The sequence below is a fragment of the Opisthorchis viverrini genome (assembly GCF_000715545.1).
Source record: "Opisthorchis viverrini unplaced genomic scaffold opera_v5_276, whole genome shotgun sequence".
Lineage (NCBI taxonomy): Eukaryota > Metazoa > Platyhelminthes > Trematoda > Opisthorchiida > Opisthorchiidae > Opisthorchis > Opisthorchis viverrini.
Window position 1 is genome coordinate 379,201 of NW_008751931.1, and position 20,283 is coordinate 399,483.

Here is a 20,283-nt window from a genome sequence, read left to right on the forward strand (position 1 = left end):
TGGGATGGCCGATGAGTGAGGTGACAAAAATGTCATAGTTGTGATTTACGAAAGTCGGCCGCTTGATGGATTTCAGATTGACCATCCTTCAGGTGGTATAAACTTTAAGCGAACGAGGGGAATAATGTAAAATGTAAAATGTTGTTATGGTAATGTTAATTAAGTGACGTAATTATTTGTTTCCCTATTCCTCAGGCTAGTTCATCACCCTTCCGTGACTGCTCAAGTTTCAAGACTGAACCGTTCTGTTTTATACAAAGCCGATTCTACCTCAACCATTTCTATAGACGATTTGTTTACAGTTATCCATGGACTTGTTGAAATTTTGTTCCACTTTGAACTGAACAATTTTCCCGCTTAATTTGTCCGATAGCACGCTGCCCTTTGTGTGCCATCCTGTGTTGCTAAGTGCCCAAGGTTTAATCTCGACGTAAGCCTTTCTTTAACTCTCCTCACGATTTACTGTTAATTTCCTATAGAACCACGGTCTACATATCTGTACTGTCTGCCCAAGTCCAATTCAATATATTGTTCACTGCCCAATTGCGACTACTGAACAAACCCAGGTGAAGTTCGTAGAATTCGGTTTCGCCGCAATTATTACTGACCGTCCGTTGGTGAATTAGACTGCACGTTACCTGTCAGATAGGACACCTAGATCGTGCGTTTAGGCTAAGTAACCTATTCCTTGCTTTGAGATCGCGGCCTTAGCACAGGATCGTACAGGTAATGAGGTCACATTTTATTCTGAAACCTCACTGAACCCCAATGTTTGGTGCATCCGTTGGAACAGTGTTGAGTCACACATGAGACCTGAATCTCATTGTTGATATTCTTCAACTGCATGTGCTGCACCTGTATCATTAGGTATGATATGTGAGATGGTGCAGTACATTTATTGAAGAAGCACTAATCATAACGCTACGGAACCTTCGACACCCCACTACGATTTCGCTTCTCTTGGGAGTGACCATATTAGCTCTCAAATGATCGTGAATAGCGTGTGGTGTGAGCTCAATCACTAACCGGGACAAATGAGAATGCGTCAACCTGGTGACCTCACCATTGTTCAGTTGTGAATTAGTGTCACGAATAAAGTGCACGAATCTCACCCCACTTCACCGCAGCCTTCGACGCACCATTCATCCACATTTGATGTTCTGATCCAAGAACCGCCCACCATTTCTTACGGGCCGCGTGATTTCACTAACATTTCGAGGCTGTTGTTCTCCTATGGCTTCTCAGAGACCTAATGTTGGCTACCACTGTGGCGTTTAGTCGTACCACTGATACCTTGTTATCATGTACATGGAGTGGACCTTTCTTTCCATCCTACATCGTGTGGGGTGTGCGAGTCTTGATTGTGTTAGCACTTTCTGCTCTCTGAAACAACAGCGAGTGATGTATGATCTGCTGTATCCTGCCACTGTAAACTACCTATTTCATGTTCAATACAATTTTTCACGTCAAAAACAACCTAGCGCCATTGACTGTACACTAGAACACTACTCTGAAGTGCTTCTCTGTATTTTACATTCTGCTGTGTTCTCCATCCGCCGGTACTACCTGATTTGAATGTGTGATAGTGCGTCTAAAACAAGCGTGTGAGGAAACTATTCACAAGGTTGCTGATAAGTTTCTAGCAAAATTGTGAGTAGTTCCCTTTATGAAACCTGAGACTACTATTTAGTAGGCATGCGCCAATAGCCTTTCTGTCGAAGAGGGTGTGAATACAGTGTAACCCTGAGTCTTGCTCCTGGCAACTATTGTACTGATCAGACTTCCGGGCTGCGTGGTTAGTCTAAAGTACGATCTGCTGAAACGAAAGCGTCACACCTTCTTCATCCGACTGTGCCTCCGGGAGGAGCCTAGCAGCCCATGCGAATTTGTCTTTTGCAAGAAATCTTTCGTGAGCGCGTTATTCCAGAGTAGCCGCTAGCTTTGGGCTCGGAAGACATCCAAAAACTGCAGAATCTGAATAACAATCAGACTGCGCCAATCAGGAATGCGCCTTAGTTCAAATGGAATCGGTACAGGGGGCTCAGGAAAACACGCTTGGCTAACTAACAAAACGTTCATGAAGTCAATAAAGTGCTCGATTTAGAGCCTCGTAGAATCCATTAAAATCCTTCTTCCTTCCGCCTGAGATTGACAGGCCGATCATAAGTGAAAATGATGTGTATTTGCTCCACCTCTATTCTCAGCAAGCGACCACAAAATCACCTATGTCGAAATTGGTACTCTGCTCCGTCGGTTCCGAAAATCGACAAGGTTATTTGCCTTGGAAACCTTACTGCATGTGCCGCTAGAGACCATCCCTGAGTCCATGCGTCGTGCGAAAACGGCAACGGTGACCCACTCCTCAGACTTCGCGCTACGCATTCACCAAACCGAAATTGTCTTCGAATAACCAAACATCGCCACATGGACATATTCATAAAGTTGTCACACTAACCTACTAGCTTAAGTTAACGCTCGCCAGCAGCATGTTAGAAGTTAGCGTCACATGAGCAACCGACTTTGTTCGAAAGAATCCCAAAGTCAAGAAACACAATATTAACTGCACCATTTAAACTTCAAAGATTTGCGTAAAATGTGGAGGTCCTTTCGGAGGAATAGCACTAACTGGCTTCTGAAACGATAGCCTTCAATTCATCCAACCCGCCAGCAGACATCTGACAACTTGAAACACTAGATGAATGGGACGGCTGTCTACCGGGTTGTTCAACCACATCCATGATACCAAGAAGAACACAAATCAGCTAATAACTGGAAAAAACGCAGCTCCCTCCGATTTATTTACAAGGAAACAACAAAAAAGCACGTTCGCTCACGTCTACAACAAATGGTTTAGAGAGAATTGCGCAGGCCAGACGACAGTTCGATTGGGCTGAGCAGTTGAAACTTTCACTTCCACCCATTGGGATCCCTAACTATGGGTCACCAGTTTGGCATGCGTTTGACTTTAGAACTATCCTTCCTGCTTTATTTCCTCGGGTTTACAGCGGGTATGTGACATTCAGTTGGAGGCTCAACGCACCGCACTAACTCGTGTGTGTAGGAGTCCACTTGTAGAGTTTGATGTAACAGGTCAATCCGAAAACAGATTGCCAGTCTACGGTGGGCAAGATGAAGCCCGATTGTCATCCGCCAGTGCACTAAGGTTTATGTGGGTTTGAAGGTTTGTTGAGTTATGTATGTTTGAAGCAGTTACATCATCTGCACAAAGCTTCGTGGTGTTCGATTTGCCCTAGCACCTTACATTTAACTCCTGTCAATGGCGGTAAATTTTTTCCAACTGATCAGTTAGCGCAGCAATGTAGTAGTGACAATCGGTGGGAAATATCTCCAGCATTATGAGGAAGAAGAGCTGTCAGCATGTGTTGTTGATGAGACTGCAGGTTGTTTGGAGAGAACTATACCCTCTGCCACAAATGTCTCAACGCCCTGTTGACCGTTCTTCGTAAGCAGTAGCTGGCAACATGGCAACTGCAGATTTGGATCTGATCAACAGTCTATAGGTGTGCATAGACTTTCATTAGATAGTTGCTGAAATATGTAGTAGACAGAGGAGTTCTTTACTACGCTGTACAATGTTGGTCAAAATCCTGTCCATAAAAATTCTTGAGAATATCTGCTTATGGAGCCGGAGGAATAGGAGAAACAACAAAAATAAATGTCCGTCCTTAGAGCTGGAAGCTCCTCCGTTAGGAGATAAGCCTTCGAACATGCATACTTATAAAAACGATCTTCCAATGAGAACAGCATATTATTTGGACCAAATATACTAATCTGAAAATTATGTTGCTTTTGACTAGGGACTCAGCTGAACCCCCGCTGAACTTGTTTGTGATATTCTTCAAGTGAATGTTCTGGACAAAAGCCGCCTCATGTTTCAGTTCTCACGATACTCAAGATAATGCAGCAGACTTTTGGAATGCAATACCCATACGATCAGTGGGGAGTTTTTGTGAGTAGCACATCCTTCTATAAAAAATCATTCAGTTGTCCGCTCTAACCCACTGTACTGCGATATCTTGGGCGAATCGATTGGGGTTTTCTGTAGTGAAGTGCAGAAGCGTTCTGGCTTCCATCGACAAAGTTGGGAACTATTGGTAGAAGATCATACTGATGTACGCTTGAACGATGCGGTTCCAGCTATGTCTGAAGTCACGAAGCATGGTAATTTGTGAGTAGCTGTGCCAACGGCGATGTGGTTAATAAAATTGTGAAAGCTGACCACTATAATAAACATCTGGCTTAGAGATGGTATACAGCGGGTTCAAAACTTAAAGTCAAATCATTTGGAACTCTGCGTCGTCCCATGTCAAACAAAGCGAATCCCATTCATAATCCACGACCACTCTCAGTCGGTGCCTCTGGGTAGTACTTCACGTGCCATGTGACACGCGTAAGTGAGTGGACTTCTGGTGCTTTCCACTTAAACTGTTCACACTTAGCCTAGAAACATATGCCGCAAGAAAAACCATCTACCTTCGCAGAAATGGCGTTTCAGCCTTCCATCACATACTGTCTCTGTTTTTCATACAATGTGGTCACTGGAGTCGGTAGATTTGCACCGCAATTTAGAAGTCTGTCCCTGGACCACTTGAGTCATCTTATATCATAATAATTTCCTATCCTATTAAATAGCGATTGAATACAGTGACCCCGGAAACAAGCAGTGCTTCTTTTTAAAAAGCCGAATTGATCAGAACTGTGCAGTTAAGCCAGTTTCGTCACAGTCAAACAAGTGAAACGAGACAAGCCTGGTCTACTGCACACAGGCTGAAAAGACATCTGTTCAAAAAGCAGGCTAAGTGCAAATTATAAATAAGAATGAAAGAAAAGAAAGTAATATTTACACACTATACAATCAACTTAAAAAAAGCAAGCCCTCTCAAATGGGAGTAACAGCAGTTTCACCTGAAGGAGTTGGAAGATCACCTGAATTAGTAGGTGCCGCTGGATTTGAGGAACATAGAATAAGCAGGCGACAGTACTGTCCCAAGAGGGGACTGTCCGTCTGGCCCGTTTCTACAGGAAAGCGGCTGTCCGGTGGGCGGCAATGTGCTCCGCTCTTTAATGCAGCAGAAGGCAGTTCTGCTTCGGTCGGACACTGAGTGGGAGTAAACGATTTAGACTGTTCCTGTAGAGAATTCTGAGGAGTATTGCAACCTCCACTTCCACCGTCTGAAACTGACGCGGACACCATAATTTTGGTAGAATCGGCTTTTTCAGTATACAAACTGGACGGCCGTACCGTAAGTCGTGGTCTGTTTTTTCTTGCTTGTGTTTTTATCGCATTTTGTTCACAACTGGGCTCAGCTGTGAAAGAGAAACGGTCAGCTGGGTCACGCTGTTCAAACATAGATTGCGACATAAGGTTAGGAGATTCTGAGGTTTTAGCCTGGGTGGTCGGTACAAAATATTGTGGTAATGACGTGGGTAAGGAACTATTGGACAAAACCGTACTTGGTGAGGCCCTGGAAAGGATAAGACTGTCACGCTGTCGTAGACGATCCGCAAGATTTGTGGGTAAGTTAGACGGCTTGTAGGGTAGTAGTCGAAGCCACCACATTGTCTCCTTGTTACAAACGGCTTGCTCAACTTCAATGTCCGCCAACTTGTCAATCAGATCACCAGTTCCTGATACAGCTGAACAGCTTCTCGGAGGGGGTTCCGATTCGGCAAAAGAGGAACGCTATGGAAACAAGTAAAGAGGCATACGACATCAGCATCATAGACGGAACGTTCAACACAATGTTTAGCAAGAGGTACACCCAAGACTGCACCACAGCTGTGTAATCAGTGTGATACTATAGCGTGGGACACCACTTTAATGAAAGAGAGCCACATCAGTATTAAAATGAGATATCTGATAACTATTAGCACCGCTTCCCTAAATTAACGAAGTGAAAAAAGTTCCTGGCTCGAAATTCTTACCACGACATGTCGCCCAGAACAAGAAACATTAAAGTTACCATTTCGGTACATCATGCCTTGATATATTCGGGAGTGTATATCACCTATCGTGATTCAATGAAGCGACAAAATCTGAAACATCCAATTGAACTGGAGCATATTCATTCATCTTCGAGGCCACTGAAATCAAATGAGTACCGTTTGGAATAAATATTTATCAAAAATCACGAATCGACTCCCCTCTCAGCATCAATCTTTGTTCCATCACACAAGGGTCATCGTATTAATTTGTTGCATTGTGTTCTATTTCATGTAGTGAAGCGTTATCCCTCATCTGCGTGCATCCGTATAGAAAATGTGATAGAACTCCAAAGAGACTCGATGAAGTTGGGGGTTGATCACGTGGTGTTTATCTGCCCACCGGACAGATTGGCAAACGTTTTGTCACCATTCAATGAGATATTACCAACAGTGCATGATGATGTTTCCTCTAATGTTGAATAAACGTCTGCAAGTCAGTTTCCAAGCTTGGCGAACAGAGCAACAGCTACCTGGTCAAGTCCCAACGAATAACTCATAGCTACCAATATTCTTTTGCAAGCTCGATAAAGTATCTCATGGTCAATAGTATGCTGGTTTTCTTCTGCACACTATGAAGCACATTGGCCACCTCGATGTCCCGCTGCGAAGAAACTTAATAGAGTTTCTTTCATCCCAATGTAATCAGTATGAAAGTCCCAAACAGGGTGAAATTGGTAGAGGGCTGTCAACGACCTCCATACTGGTCATTCTTATTGCAATGAGTATCGTTCAATCAGTAAAACCCAGACGTTTGCAGAGATAGGCAATAACTTTCACGGGCAAGGAGAGCGTAGTTGTGGATGAAATGAATAAATAGAGGCAATCGGTCTTTACATTTAGGATTTGCCAGACACATTTATCAACCAAAACTACGACGAACTCAGAATGACAGCCCAATTTTGGCAGCGGAAAGCCGTCGCATTCCAATGAGAAGAGTGTCAAGTAGCAATAGGGGCTGATGAATGACTGGATGGCATCGTATGACTCCATTCGGACACGTCGCACTCCCACAAACCACCTAGCTTTCTACCACAACGCAGTAGACGTTGCACTTGATAGGTGCACCCAAGCAGTGCCATGGACACTAGGTGGGAAAGTCGCCCTAGTCCTTCCAATTCAAAATATGATATCTTTCGCCACCCCAAGGGAAATTACGCAGCTACCAAGGTAAACGCAGCTGTGTAACATGACGTCCACCTTACCCACAAATATATTTTCTCAGTCTTGCTTATGCCAAAGTGTACAGCAAGGCGAGCGGGAATTCTGAAGTATCCGAGTCTAGCGTAATGGGTACCCCAGAATGACAGTTAGTGGGAGTATTTCGGATAATAAGGTTACCGAATCAATCGAAAAAGATTAGAGTAGCACAACAGTGAGGAATTTGAGGACAGAGGATGATGCAAGACACCTTGGTATGACAACATCGGATGTGGAAAACGAAATTAATAATGTGCTGTAAACGCGTTTGAGCGCCAGGCAGGAATTTGGAATATACACTTTGGACCGGTGGACAGTTATAGTTTATGGTAGTTGAATGACTCAGGAGAGGCTTCATAGAAATGGTCATCGTTGATCGCCCGAAGCCATGGCGATGTTCAACCACCTTCTCTAAGGTAAAGATGGTGTAAATTCATTTTTCCAAAGATCTAGGTGTTCCGATGCCGGCTTACTCTAAACAAAGTAATGTAACGGAATGTTTGGGGCCATTAACCGTGGAGACACTTATCTATGCGAAATTCTCAGTCGTCTTTGAGGAACGAGCTGCAGGATGAAGTGTACTTTGTGGATAAGGATGATGCGTTAACATATCGCTTAGTATCATTAACCCAAGGCGTAATCCCCCAGGATTGTGCGGCAATATAAAAAACAACCACGAAAAAGTGGACAAACATTTACCGCCCACATCATACATGCCACTCTGAGAAATTCCGCAACAAAATCCCTCAAACAAGTAGCTTAGACCTTACTCGGTATAGTCTCAGCAATTCAAATTCAGCTGTATAAGTTGAACGACACTTCTCGTTTAGATGGACGATAGACCAGGTAGGTAGTAGGCTGAATTTTTTCCAGTGGTGCCCACTATTACTGACCCACTTTCAGGAGACAAACGATGGTAGCATGAGGGAGGCGATCACCTAGCGTATCATGGCACACACCATTCCCCTGCCATGACAATACGGATTATTCGAGTTCACTGTTTTGTATGAAGACGATGTCACATTGCTTGATTACATTCCAGTCAGTGATTCAGTTCCGGCTTCACTAACACAGCAGAAGCAAAGTTACACGCGTTATCGGACCGAAATTCAGATTACAGGAATACGTGAAGCACATCAGAAAAGCACTGACAGTCACCAAAAACCTTTATTCTAGTGCAGGAAACATTTAACTGAAGTATGGTGATTCAGACTCAGGTTGAGAGTGTATGGAAGTACAGAAGACTGCCAACACCTAGTACCCTGAAACCGAGCACAGTAGCCTTACCTTACAGCCGAAGTCCATGGATACGGCATTGGGCTCGGAATGGATTCCGTTGGAATCCGAAAAACTTGCCTCCCGCGACTGCGTACCCCGAACCAAGGAGGTTGTTCTTAAAGGTGGTCGGGGTGGTCGAAGTACCGGTGCTGTAACTGGTAGACAGCAACGTTCTGACAGAGCTTGAGCGTCAGCCGATGGTGCCGCCATGGAGCGGTCCACTGAAGGGGCTTGGTGAAGTTTGTTTAGGCTCGGAACGGTCACCTTTGGTTGACTCCGAAGCTTTGTCCCAACAGCAAAATTCATTGGGGGTGGTAAACCAACATTACCAAGCGGCGCAGTGGAATGTAGGTGTGACGGAGAGAAAGATTTGGTGTCGGAAACAATCTCCTCAGGAATCCGCGCGGAAATTAGTTCTGTCGCTCCGACTGACGACCAAGAATTGCGGATGCCAGAGAGCAAGATGTGTTTTTGGCTAGGTTTTGAATGGAATCAGGGCAGAATTAGTTCACTAATGTTTGATCCCAATCTTGTTTTATTTAAATGGTCAGTTTACACAAGTGAAGGTGGCAGGTGATGATGTCCAGAATATAGGGAAGTAAAAAGTCAGAAAACAGGGATGAGATAATGATGTTACAGAGGAAATCAACAACAAAAGTGGTGGGTCCAAGAACCAGAACGGATCAGACTTTGGGCGAAGCATATTGATTTATTTCTTCTCTTCCTGAAATTGAGAAATACAGTTCACTTATAACTCTCGTACATTAATACATAGAGCCCATGTGAGTGCCATTCGTATTGTAGGTGTTTCATTGACACTTGGATTGCCCATCTATCGACAACCCAAGACAATTTCGATAATCTTATCCTATAATTACTAAAGAAAGGAGAAAGGTAAAACTGCAACACACAAAAGCGTCGTTTGCGCAAACACCTCACTCGTATGGAGTTACCTTTATTAATCAATCAACTTTATGAGAATAGCAATATTTAACTAATTAATTATTGGTCCCGGGGCAAACATTTATGGCCGTATGACTTGATACCGCGGACGAAGTCTATCTAATGCTTGAAAATCAAGTGCATGAATACTGTTCGATCCGAGTGGTGTCAATGGCCCTGGCACAGGACAGGCGGAACCAGTGAAGTATCGTGTACATGGTGTCTCCAGTGGCACAGGATCCCCAATGACAAGTTGAGTTGTGTCCATACAATCACAAAGGATACTGTTCACGTGGGGCTGTCACAGGAACACGTGATGACGGAACTGCTGTCCGTTCAAGCAAATATAAGGCCACCAATCCAACCGCTGGTGCGACACCCACTGAGTATACCGCCAACGACATTTCGGAGTTTCTGCCGAATCGCCAATCAAAAGACGTTTACGAATCGTGCTACCAGCACTATGTAAATCCCGTCGATATCAGTCTGGATCAGCAAGATAAGGCCTGAGAGGCTCAGCTCCACTGAAGAGGCTTCTGCCTCCAATGTTTCCAGTCGTCCAACTATGAGTTTGGGGAAGTCTTTACGTAGGCTGGGATTGCTAAATAGTGAAACAAATGCCTGCAGTCGAGAGAATCTCGAGAAAATAAATTCAAGTGATTCGGACTATAGCTGCAATACCTGTTCTTCTAAATATGCTCATATCTGTACCTGACTTCCAACACAAGCGCATTAGGACTCCAAACTTTGATTCCCTGGATGTCAATAGCTTTTCCGCGATGGCTAGCAGCCCGTAAAAAACAATAGCCTTTTCCATGTCATCGCGTACGAACTGAAAGAGTAGAGCTCCCTCAACTGAACCAGTTGAAGTTCCCCGCTATCGCCTCACTGACACTTTCATCGTGACTGCTCTTCATGGAGAAGAGATGCAGAAGATGCAGACGAGTGTAGCCCATAGAAAACCCCTATCGATCTAAATTAATTTGGTGTGTACAGGCTGATTCCAATTTCAAGCTGAAGTAAAAATCACGATCAAAGCTCAAGTCCGTTGAAACAGCATTGAATTTATTGACCATTTGCTAGATTAACGATGCCACGCGTAAAGACCTCATCTGGTTGCAAAGCATGGTTATTTGGTTCGCACACGGTGAGTCGCCGAATAGGACATCACCACTATCCTGAAAATTCCTTGAGCGCAAGCTGTTTTATGAAAAGGGAGTGGTACGGTCCGGTGTTGTTGTTGCCTGAGAACTTTCTTCTTGCTTGAATAAAGTCTGCTACCTCGTCCTGACCTCGGGTAGCAGTATGGATTCGACAAAGCAACTATTCGTGATCCATTCTAACGGTCCAACTCCGTACCGAGGGGTAGCATCATGAGGCAGCAGCTAAGAAGAATGTTCTCATTGTAGGATATATATATCAAGGAAGTTCAAAGAGTTCACATACTCAGAAACGTCATCTAAGAATATGGACAATTGGAATCTTGAACAAAACGAGAAGCTTTCATAGACTGCTAAAAATCTCTCAATGCTTACGCCTTCTCATGAGCCAATACTTGGGTTTGTGTGAGCAAACAACGGATGGACGAACATTTTTCGAGAAAGTCCGTCTCAAATCTCTAAGATTATAAAGATTATAACATGAATTAAACAGAGCAGAATTAAAATTCAGAAACCAGAAACCAACCCAAATGGCTATCGATTATTAAACATTTCGGTTCAGGTCACCAATGGGATGACCTTGGGAAACTGCTGTTCACACCGATCGCAGGGATGTTCAAATGGCAACGGGGACAAGTGCAGTATTACTTGGAAAACCCAAAAATGTAGCGCCTCCGTCACCATAAAGTAGTTTTGATAACAATCCAGACATTTCCGGAATCACCGAAGCAATAGGGCGAACTGCAAGTGTCCATTCTGCAACCAGTAACTAAGCCCAAATCTGTGTTCCGTCGGCGAAATATCAATTTTTACAGTGTGTTTTTGACCACCAAGATAGAGGTGTTCATTTATGCACGGTTTATAAATTTCAGTAGCAATTCCACCTAAATTTTATAAAGAAGACAAATATTGTGGCTGAAAATAGAGGAAAACTGGCTCAAATCGAGTCACTCTTCTAGTATAAATACATTAAAATTTTCATCTGTCAAATGTAGGCCGTCCCTTCAACAGACATGGCTGAACTATATACAGTCTTGTCATGTGTTAGAGGGCACTTGACCTCGAAAGGGTTCGCTTAGATTCCAGTTCCTTGCTGCTCTTTCCCAATATAAATATTTATTATCGTTTTAAGCAAGCGGCCAAAAAATAACCATGTTTTCATGGATGGGGCTACTGATAAGATTGGCGAAAACTCTTCGACAGCCCGGAAATTTCCAACCATTATAAAGAACCTAAAAGAAGTGGTTCAAATCCAAGCAAGGCCAATGTCCAGAGGTTAACCCTTTCGTTACTTCCCTGAAGAATGTCCACACTTTTATTCAGTAACTTGACAAGGTTACTGATCAATTTCATGTGGTACCTATATCTCACGAAAGAAATACTACTAAATGTGCTGCAACTGGGACACTGGATGGAATATGCATGCACAAATTTTATTTAAACTGACAAATATTCCTGGGTGGGTAATAGTAAATATCAGTCAATTCCACACTGCATGGATGCATTATTGCAGTTTTTGGTCTCTGGCGGCGTTAGTCCAGAGAATGTAACAATCATGACCTCACAGACGTTGCCATGACAACTAATCAACAAGAGTAAACACTCCTGCTTGTCATGACATAACAAGAGAAACCAGAAAAGGGGAAAATCATCGTAGCCGCCTCACCGGTTCAAGCCTATATTTCTGGTAGAAGTGTGGTGAGCACTAGTGATCCCCTCAGATCAGAATTGACTGACAGATTCAATAACGGGGCCGAGTAGAAAAGAAGTGGTGATGTTCCCACATCTTGTTAGTTGATGATACAGTAAGCAGTAACACCACTCTCTCCCAACACAGGGAACAGGTGATCGGAGATAAACAAAAAATTCACCTATTGTTTCCCAACCTAAATCCCCAAACAATGACTTCTCAATCGGTTCCAAGCATTGTCCAAGTGATTAAACAAAACATTGTTTACAACACACAAGAGGACATAAAAGCAGGGCTAGTAGCAAAGTCCAAGAACAAAAGTTCGTTTACGAGTGGAGCCGCGTATATCGCATTCTGACAGACGAACAGGCGACATCCGATTTGCTACGTACTGCTCAAGTGTGAACGTAGGTGCATAGATAAGTGTTATTTAACTGAAGTGACCCTTGAGATAGTGTTTATCACATTCAGAAGTGTGCAAGATAGTGCTGGCATCTTCAACAGGTGTCAATATATGCGAGAAGTTCTTGTATTGTTATCTCATCCTCCCTCATGCAAGGCTGATAGACAGTGACGTTAGTTTGCAATTGTGGCCAGTCGAAACTGCAAAACAAACTTGTGTCCAGAAAGAAATCATTCCGAGTTGGCCCTACTTTGGTGTTAGTTCTTGTCACATTGGTCTCACTCATTTTAGAACATTTTCATACACTTCGACCAACTTTACTGCCTTTCCAGGTAAGCTAGCACCGCAACTGTCTACTCCGTATTTTATCTCCAGAGCGGAAATTGACGGGCCAATTTATCGACTTTCATTCAACTTATTCATTCATCAATTCGTCAAATTTCAGAACGCCCGACCATTGAGTCGTTAACTGGAGGCTTGTGAGATTTGAATTTATACATTCTTCAGTTAGCCGCTCACACTATGATGACAGGTGGTAACATGGCAAATGAAGTCAGATCTAGTGCGTGCCGCATGAACGCATGTTGCCAAAAGGTGTGAATACAGACTATTCTTTGGAATGAGCGGAGCTGTGGGTACCCTTGAAAAAAACTGCGCCGTCATAAAGCAAAAGAACAATCTCTAAGGCTGGATGTTATAAAACTGAGAGACAGTGAGTGTAACAGTACTTCACGAGGTACCAACCAAGGGATCCTGGAACCCGTGTGTGGATAGCAGTCAAAGAGGAATTAGGAGAAATGAAAATACGCATTCTTAAAGTTGCACCGGGGACAACTGGAATGAAATAGTCAGCGCAAAAGGATTGGCTTAGATGAAAATGGTACCCTGTTATCATCCATGGTTGAACAGCAGCTTTCAGTAAAGTATTGAATAACCCACCAAGCTTTACGGCGAAAGAGGAATTTCGAACGTCAAGAGGCAATCTTATAGGAAGTTTGAATAAGCTGCGGAATGGAACGTGCAACAACCCGGTCGTACGCGAATCCGCAGAGTTTTTGGAACACTGAAAGAAGTTTTTGAGTCCAAAACTGAAGACATTCTGACCGGTCAAAACCTGTGTTCTCAACCAGTGCTCAGACGGCCGGCGGGAATCGAAAAGGATCAAAGAAACCAAATAATGTAACATACGGGAAGAACTATTTCGAGGATCGGGCAAAGTTTGGAGACATAAAATAAGCTAGTGGACCAATGAAAAACGGGAAGGTCCGTGGTAACATAGGGTATGCAGAAGAATATAAGATAAAGTGCTTCATCTAGTCCGTCCAGTATTTCTTTAAACGTAAGGATGCTTGTGGAGATTTCGTCCTGTAAGTGAAGCCAATCTATGCTGAAAAGCCGAAAAGCACTGTACAGCTGATTCATCCTTACTGGCAATCATCAACAGTACGCATCTCACGAAACTCCGAAGAGTCTCGAACCCGCGACCTCCGGGCTAATAGTGTGAACACTTAACCGTTCGGCCACGAGTGGCTGATCAGCAGTGTGACTGACTCGCACTTAGACAGGATATAGCGCCGTTCATCCTTCAATCACGGGATCCACATCACGGGGTAACACGTGTTGACTCGCTCCTCGAACAACGACTTCTCAGCTAGAAGTTTCACTCATCGGGTGAAATTTATTCTTCCACCGTTAGTGTGAGGACCAAATCTCCACAAAAATCCCAAATCTCCTCACACTACTAACAAGCGTAAGGATGTTTCATAGGACCACAACGATAAGATAAATACAGCAGAAATACCACGAGAACAAACAACTGTTCTATGTCCTGTTCGTTGACTAAACCAAATCCTTAAATTTGGCGAACAGAGAATCGGAAGGTGGGCTAACCAAACAAATTTGCCGACCTTACCAAGTGTTTTGGACAAAGACCATTGTTCCAGTCTGCGCAAGCATGCCTGCGAATTTCAGCGTTGAGACGGGGACAAAATAACACCAACTTTACTGAGCTCATATCTAATTGCAGTGTTTCACAAAATTCGTGAGGTTATTCACCACCGTCTGGATAGTCATCCTTTCTGTTCTATGCAAAACGCCTTTCAGTCAAACGAAAGCTAGATGAATCAAAGGTTTTCATGTGGGTTTTTTTGCTGACGGTTGCGCTCCATTGTAACCTTGGGGAGGAATTATGCGAACTAACGGAATCACATAAGTTCGAAGCACCCAGTTTTTGGCGAAATACACTCATTTGCATACCAACTTGATTGTGACAGGAGACTCACCTGAATCTGTCGTTTGCGATTTGGTTTAATTATAAATATAAGTGAAACGCTCGCTTCTATCACCCGATTTTCGAGGGCGCCAGGATTTTTTAGGAATATGGTAGTATAGCAGCCTGTTGCACGGATTTCCGCTACGTTGACAGCACCAATCACTGATTGAACAACCAACACAGAGTTGAGCTCGCGGATATCGAAGGCTAGCATCACATTTAGAATGTTTCAAAAGCGTACTGGAAGCAACTACTATTCGCAAACGAACAGAACAATCGCGGTGTAACGTGTATCATACACCTAAATACGGTAGTGGGACGCCAAAAACATTCTGGCATCATGTCCGGATTCTTGGCCGACTTTATCTGCAGCGTCTGCAAATGAAATTGTGCGTACATAGGTCGGACTGGATCCCATGTATGATTCAGAACTTAAAGATTTAAGGAATCGTGAGCATCTTGATTCGCGACAAGCTGCACTGGTTAGGGCGTGTGAGACGCATAGATACAGATCACGTTCTCAAACAACTGCCATACTGGAGGTTGAACAGCGGTCTTAAAGGCCATGGAAATCCGAACCTGTGGTATTCAGAGAGCATTCATGTGATCTTAGACAATGGAAAAGTGTGTCGCTGGACACAGACAACTGGCGAGAGGTCTTATTTGAAAGTGTGGCGCGTTTCGAGATTAAAAGCTCCTCGATACTCCAGCAGAAACGATCAATTCGTAAGCTGATCAGGCGAACGTAACAACATCAAAACCATAAAAATTATAGAGGTATACAACTTGTGGACAGATATTCGAGGACGAAATCGAACTTGCAAGATACTAGAGTTCCCAGGCCATATCGACCGCGAAGCGTCGGTTGGCGAGTTGACATAAGTCTCCTCCGGTTCCTAACAGAAAATGTCCCCCAACTGCACGTGAACCACCCGCTTAGCTATGGCAGCTGGAATAGTCTATCTTGTGAAGTCCCCTGCGGATATGCTCGCACGGTGTTGTGTCCGCGGAATACGGCACTATACTTAAACCTAAAAGAATTTCCCGACGAAACCACCACCTCATTCCTTAGAGCGGTACCAGTGGTTATCGTAGTGCTATTATATTTGGGCTAGATGAATGGCTGTCAACAAATCTGCTAATTTGTCCGCGAATCTTTCCTTTCGAGTTCAGATTCCGATTCTCAAGCCCACCCACCGTAAGCTCATGAGAGATTCGGAGAAAGAAACATAAAATACAAAACGCTTTCATCGTACGCTCTCACTTGACCTGCCATGGATTCCAAGACGCAATGCTCGCTGTTATCCCCCTAGTTGGGAATAGCTTAGTTGCTCTGTAATTTCTACACAGCTTGACCGGCTTGACAGGCTCATAAAAGGGTGCTTTGATATACTGAAACCTATCCACAAGCGAAACTAATATCTCTGGTATTAGATAGAAACCTGTGATCTATATCTTCTACCCATAGTCCTGTACCCACCTCTGGTGATAACCAAGAAGCAGGTCGCATTTTCATTCCGATTCTATACGATATTGATGCGGGCGCTATCCTAAGCCTTTTTGAGAATGAACAGACGTTCAATGCTGTACAATTCAAGCACTTCAACCACGAAACATGTACGCAACGCACAGCGTTTCATCAAACAAAACAATCTAGAGCGCATTTTGACAAATTCTTGTGCGCATCTAAGCGAACACACCGTGAGTCACCAGGGACACCATGAAAGCCAGTCTGATATGTCCTGGTAGTGATTCAGTGGTACCTGCGGCATCAGTGGTACCCAAGTCAACCGTTTCCAAGTGGATACTGAATAAAACCATCTTTTGAACAACCAGGAGCATAGCTTTGAGCCCATGGCGATGAACCCATGTAGACCCTTGCCAACATGATTAATCAGATTGTGTTATTTTTGGGATCATCTCACCTGTGGAACAATCTCTCGAGGGAAGCAGCACTGCAGTCCCATGGATCGACGGGCATTGCACGTGGTTTTGCTCATTGTAGGGCTGCATCTGCTTTTCGTTAGAAATAAACTGTGTTTCGAAGCTAATCGAAACTGAGGAGACATATTAAAAAACTATACACCTCAGCAGCATAGGAAAAAGACTCACAACGAAAAGTATCTACCCGTTTAAAGTTAGGTAGGTTTGCCAGCTTAGTTGAGAAGAACTGACATCCTTTAAAATGTACATTCAAGAGTACTTGCAGATAAATCACAGCTGTTTCCGTAAGCTTATAACGATCAATTGCAGTTACATAGAACAGAGACACTAAAGTAGTGTGAATAGGGGGTTGAAAACATTTTCTGAGCCAGTCTCGTATCCCAGCTATTTGACAGACTGGGAGAAACTCAGACAGCCTGGAGCTAGCTAGCCTGTGCGTGGTCGCAAGCAATTCTGCGCGCAGTGAACAAAGAATCGATACGGTACTCACGAGGAAGTAAAACAAGAAAACAATGCGTAAAAATACCACTACACGGGAGTACCATAGAGAACGAATAGAATGTAGGGCCAAACAAATGTTGGTGTATCCCACGAGGGTGATATGGATGAGGAATGATGCATTATCGGTCAATCGAACGAACCTGTGATAGTCACGATTTTATTGACTAGACCATGTTGGGTCCTATTTAGGAACCATAATGAAGGCGTAGTTCGGTATTTCGTCTATTTTACGATCTATTTTACACGTTTTGCAGTACGTTTGTGTACTGTCTAATTTTCAATGAAAACTGTGTTGCTCTCACAGTATCGGTCAAGCTAATCAGCAGGACTAAAAGTGTTAAGTGTTGACATACAGGAAAGTCACTGAACTATTTCAAACCTGTCCACAGGAAACGAAAATAGGGCAGCGACATTAGGATCAGTTGACGTTTAAGACAATTTTGGATTTCAGCAAATCGTTCACGACTATTTGCAAGCGAACTCGAACTCACGACCTCTTAATTACCGTTCTACGAACTGTGCTCCACGTTCCATCAAGTAGGGTTTCACACTGATTCGCCACACCCCTGCCCAGTAGGTGTACATCGGCGCCCCTAGTGAGCCTTAATGGGACTTCCACATTGGACAAATGAATGTGGAGTTCAAAAGCATATGTGCTCCGCGGTAGCTCAGTTGGCAGAGCACTAATTCGACAAGCGATAGGTCGCAGGTTTCAGTCACAAACATTCTGTCTTTTCTTTCACATCATGTGTACTTGAGTCATCCAAATTTTCGTCTCCTCCTCCTTGATCAACATCAAGGAGCAAAACTCCTCTCACAGGGCCACACGTGCATGAATAACGAGAATTAAGGAACGATCGGCGATGAACTAAACCTCGTTGCCAACAATTCAGCTGGAAAACAAATGTAACGTGTTCGTTCTCGGACATAGCTTCACCCGCAAACCTTGTAAATAAAAACCAACGATTGCATTGGCAAAACCAAAGGGATACTTATACTAGTGATATTTTACTGGATGGATGTACGAAGCTGAATGGAGGAAAGTCGGGTGATGATGGAACCCTTCGGCCCAACCATGCATTAAGTGGAAGCAGAACAGCAAAGTACAAAAAGATGTATCCTTAGAAGAAAGATATCTCTAGTCCATTGGTGTCCATTGACTGACAAGGCTTGTTAAACACGTTTATGAGGCTGCTGGAACGCCGCCTTGAATCTCCAGAATCCATTTCATGACTACTAGGTCAACGTATCCGGTTCTCAGACTGCAGTTGTGTGTGTCATTGTGTATTTCAGTATTCGACTACACTTGACAGACAACCAGAACTACTGGGCGTGGTTGGTTCTTGCGGACAAAGACAGGTTTCATAGAACACACACGATAGGAAAAGGAACACCGTAGAAAGGGAACAGCGTTGATTACATAGCTGTTAAGTGACCAGGAAATATCGGCCATATAGTAACCATAAGATCAGCATGTATGTAGGGGTTTGTCTTTTTCGGAGTGAATTCTAAAACTGTTTTCCAATAAGATAAACACCCGAACCCATCTAGTGCAATCACCTGCGACAAAGAGATGGCCACTATCTAAAAAAAATCCCGCTTCCAATCAAGGGGTCGACTACACTTGACAGACAACCAGAACTACTGGGCGTGGTTGGTTCTTGCGGACAAAGACAGGTTTCATAGAACACACACGATAGGAAAAGGAACACCGTAGAAAGGGAACAGCGTTGATTACATAGCTGTTAAGTGACCAGGAAATATCGGCCATATAGTAACCATAAGATCAGCATGTATGTAGGGGTTTGTCTTTTTCGGAGTGAATTCTAAAACTGTTTTCCAATAAGATAAACACCCGAACCCATCTAGTGCAATCACCTGCGACAAAGAGATGGCCACTATCCTAAAAAAAATCCCGCTTCCAAATCAAGGTGGCTCGGATACAAGAAGAATTCGCAGGAAAATAAGCAAACCAGTCCCTGAATTGAATATCAGCTTGGTCAAAGTTTACTTTTAAACTCATATGAATGACGTGACCTCATCGGATAGATACTAATCACCGACTAAACTGATTGAACCGTTCAGAGTGACCTACTGAGTGCCATCATACTATTCCAAAGCAGCCCAACAAAATGCACTCTCTACGGGGTTTGTCACGACCCACAAATCCTCTAGGTCAAAGTGTCTCTAACAAGTGGCTGTACAATTTGTGTAACGAGTTTATTTACTGGCGTCATCGTCTAAATTTTTGCAGTTCGCTCTTCATTTGGGATCACGCGGGACAAGACGACACTGACCACGAGGGGCTCATTCGAGTGCCCGATTCCGGCGGCTTTATCATATATATGAGCACAGAAAATCTGAAGATAGTAAGGCTGAGTATTCTGGATGAGGCCGGTGTGGTTAATTGACTCCTTCGAGTTTCAAATAACACGCACTGTTATGTACAGGAGAGAAAACGATGACCATAAAAGCTGAAGGCAGTAGACCTACCTCTCGGGTCGTTCACAACGCCTGAGTGGGCGGCCAGAAAAGTCTGAACACGACTGTTTCTGTGCGATTGAAGGGTATTCAGCGGTATCGAGCAGTCGAACGGTCGCATCATCGGCATTAGGAACGCTTTTGGTCAACCCAATAGGTATGCTTCCTACAAACAAAACAAATTATTTAAGATGAGCAGAGTGCGGAAAGCATCATACTGCGGTAGGGATAGAGACGATTGAACTAGGCAACGCAAAAGAAGCAAACAGATGCCGTTGGTCGCAGGTAAATCAGACCATTCCAATGGAAGCAATACCACTAGGAGTGGTCGAAGTGGGAAGGTAGAATAAAACAAGTACTGGTTTGGAGATTTAACGATAAGTTGGAAAAGCTCTCTTTCCGCCTCACA

The 20,283-nt window shown here is 43.7% G+C and overlaps 1 protein-coding gene across 1 annotated transcript in view; it reads right to left on the bottom strand.

The window, feature by feature from the left end:
• T265_14826 (hypothetical protein) overlaps positions 1–19,992 on the bottom strand; it is a gene marked incomplete at both ends in the record, with an annotated part of 66,037 nt that extends 46,045 nt beyond the window's left edge. Inside the window, 3 exons of the mRNA XM_009175458.1 lie at positions 4,948–5,704; positions 8,491–8,956; positions 19,887–19,992. Coding sequence (XP_009173722.1) covers positions 4,948–5,704; positions 8,491–8,956; positions 19,887–19,990 — 1,327 coding nt within the window. The remainder of the gene's footprint in view (positions 1–4,947; positions 5,705–8,490; positions 8,957–19,886) is intronic.
• Positions 19,993–20,283: the final 291 nt, after the last annotated feature.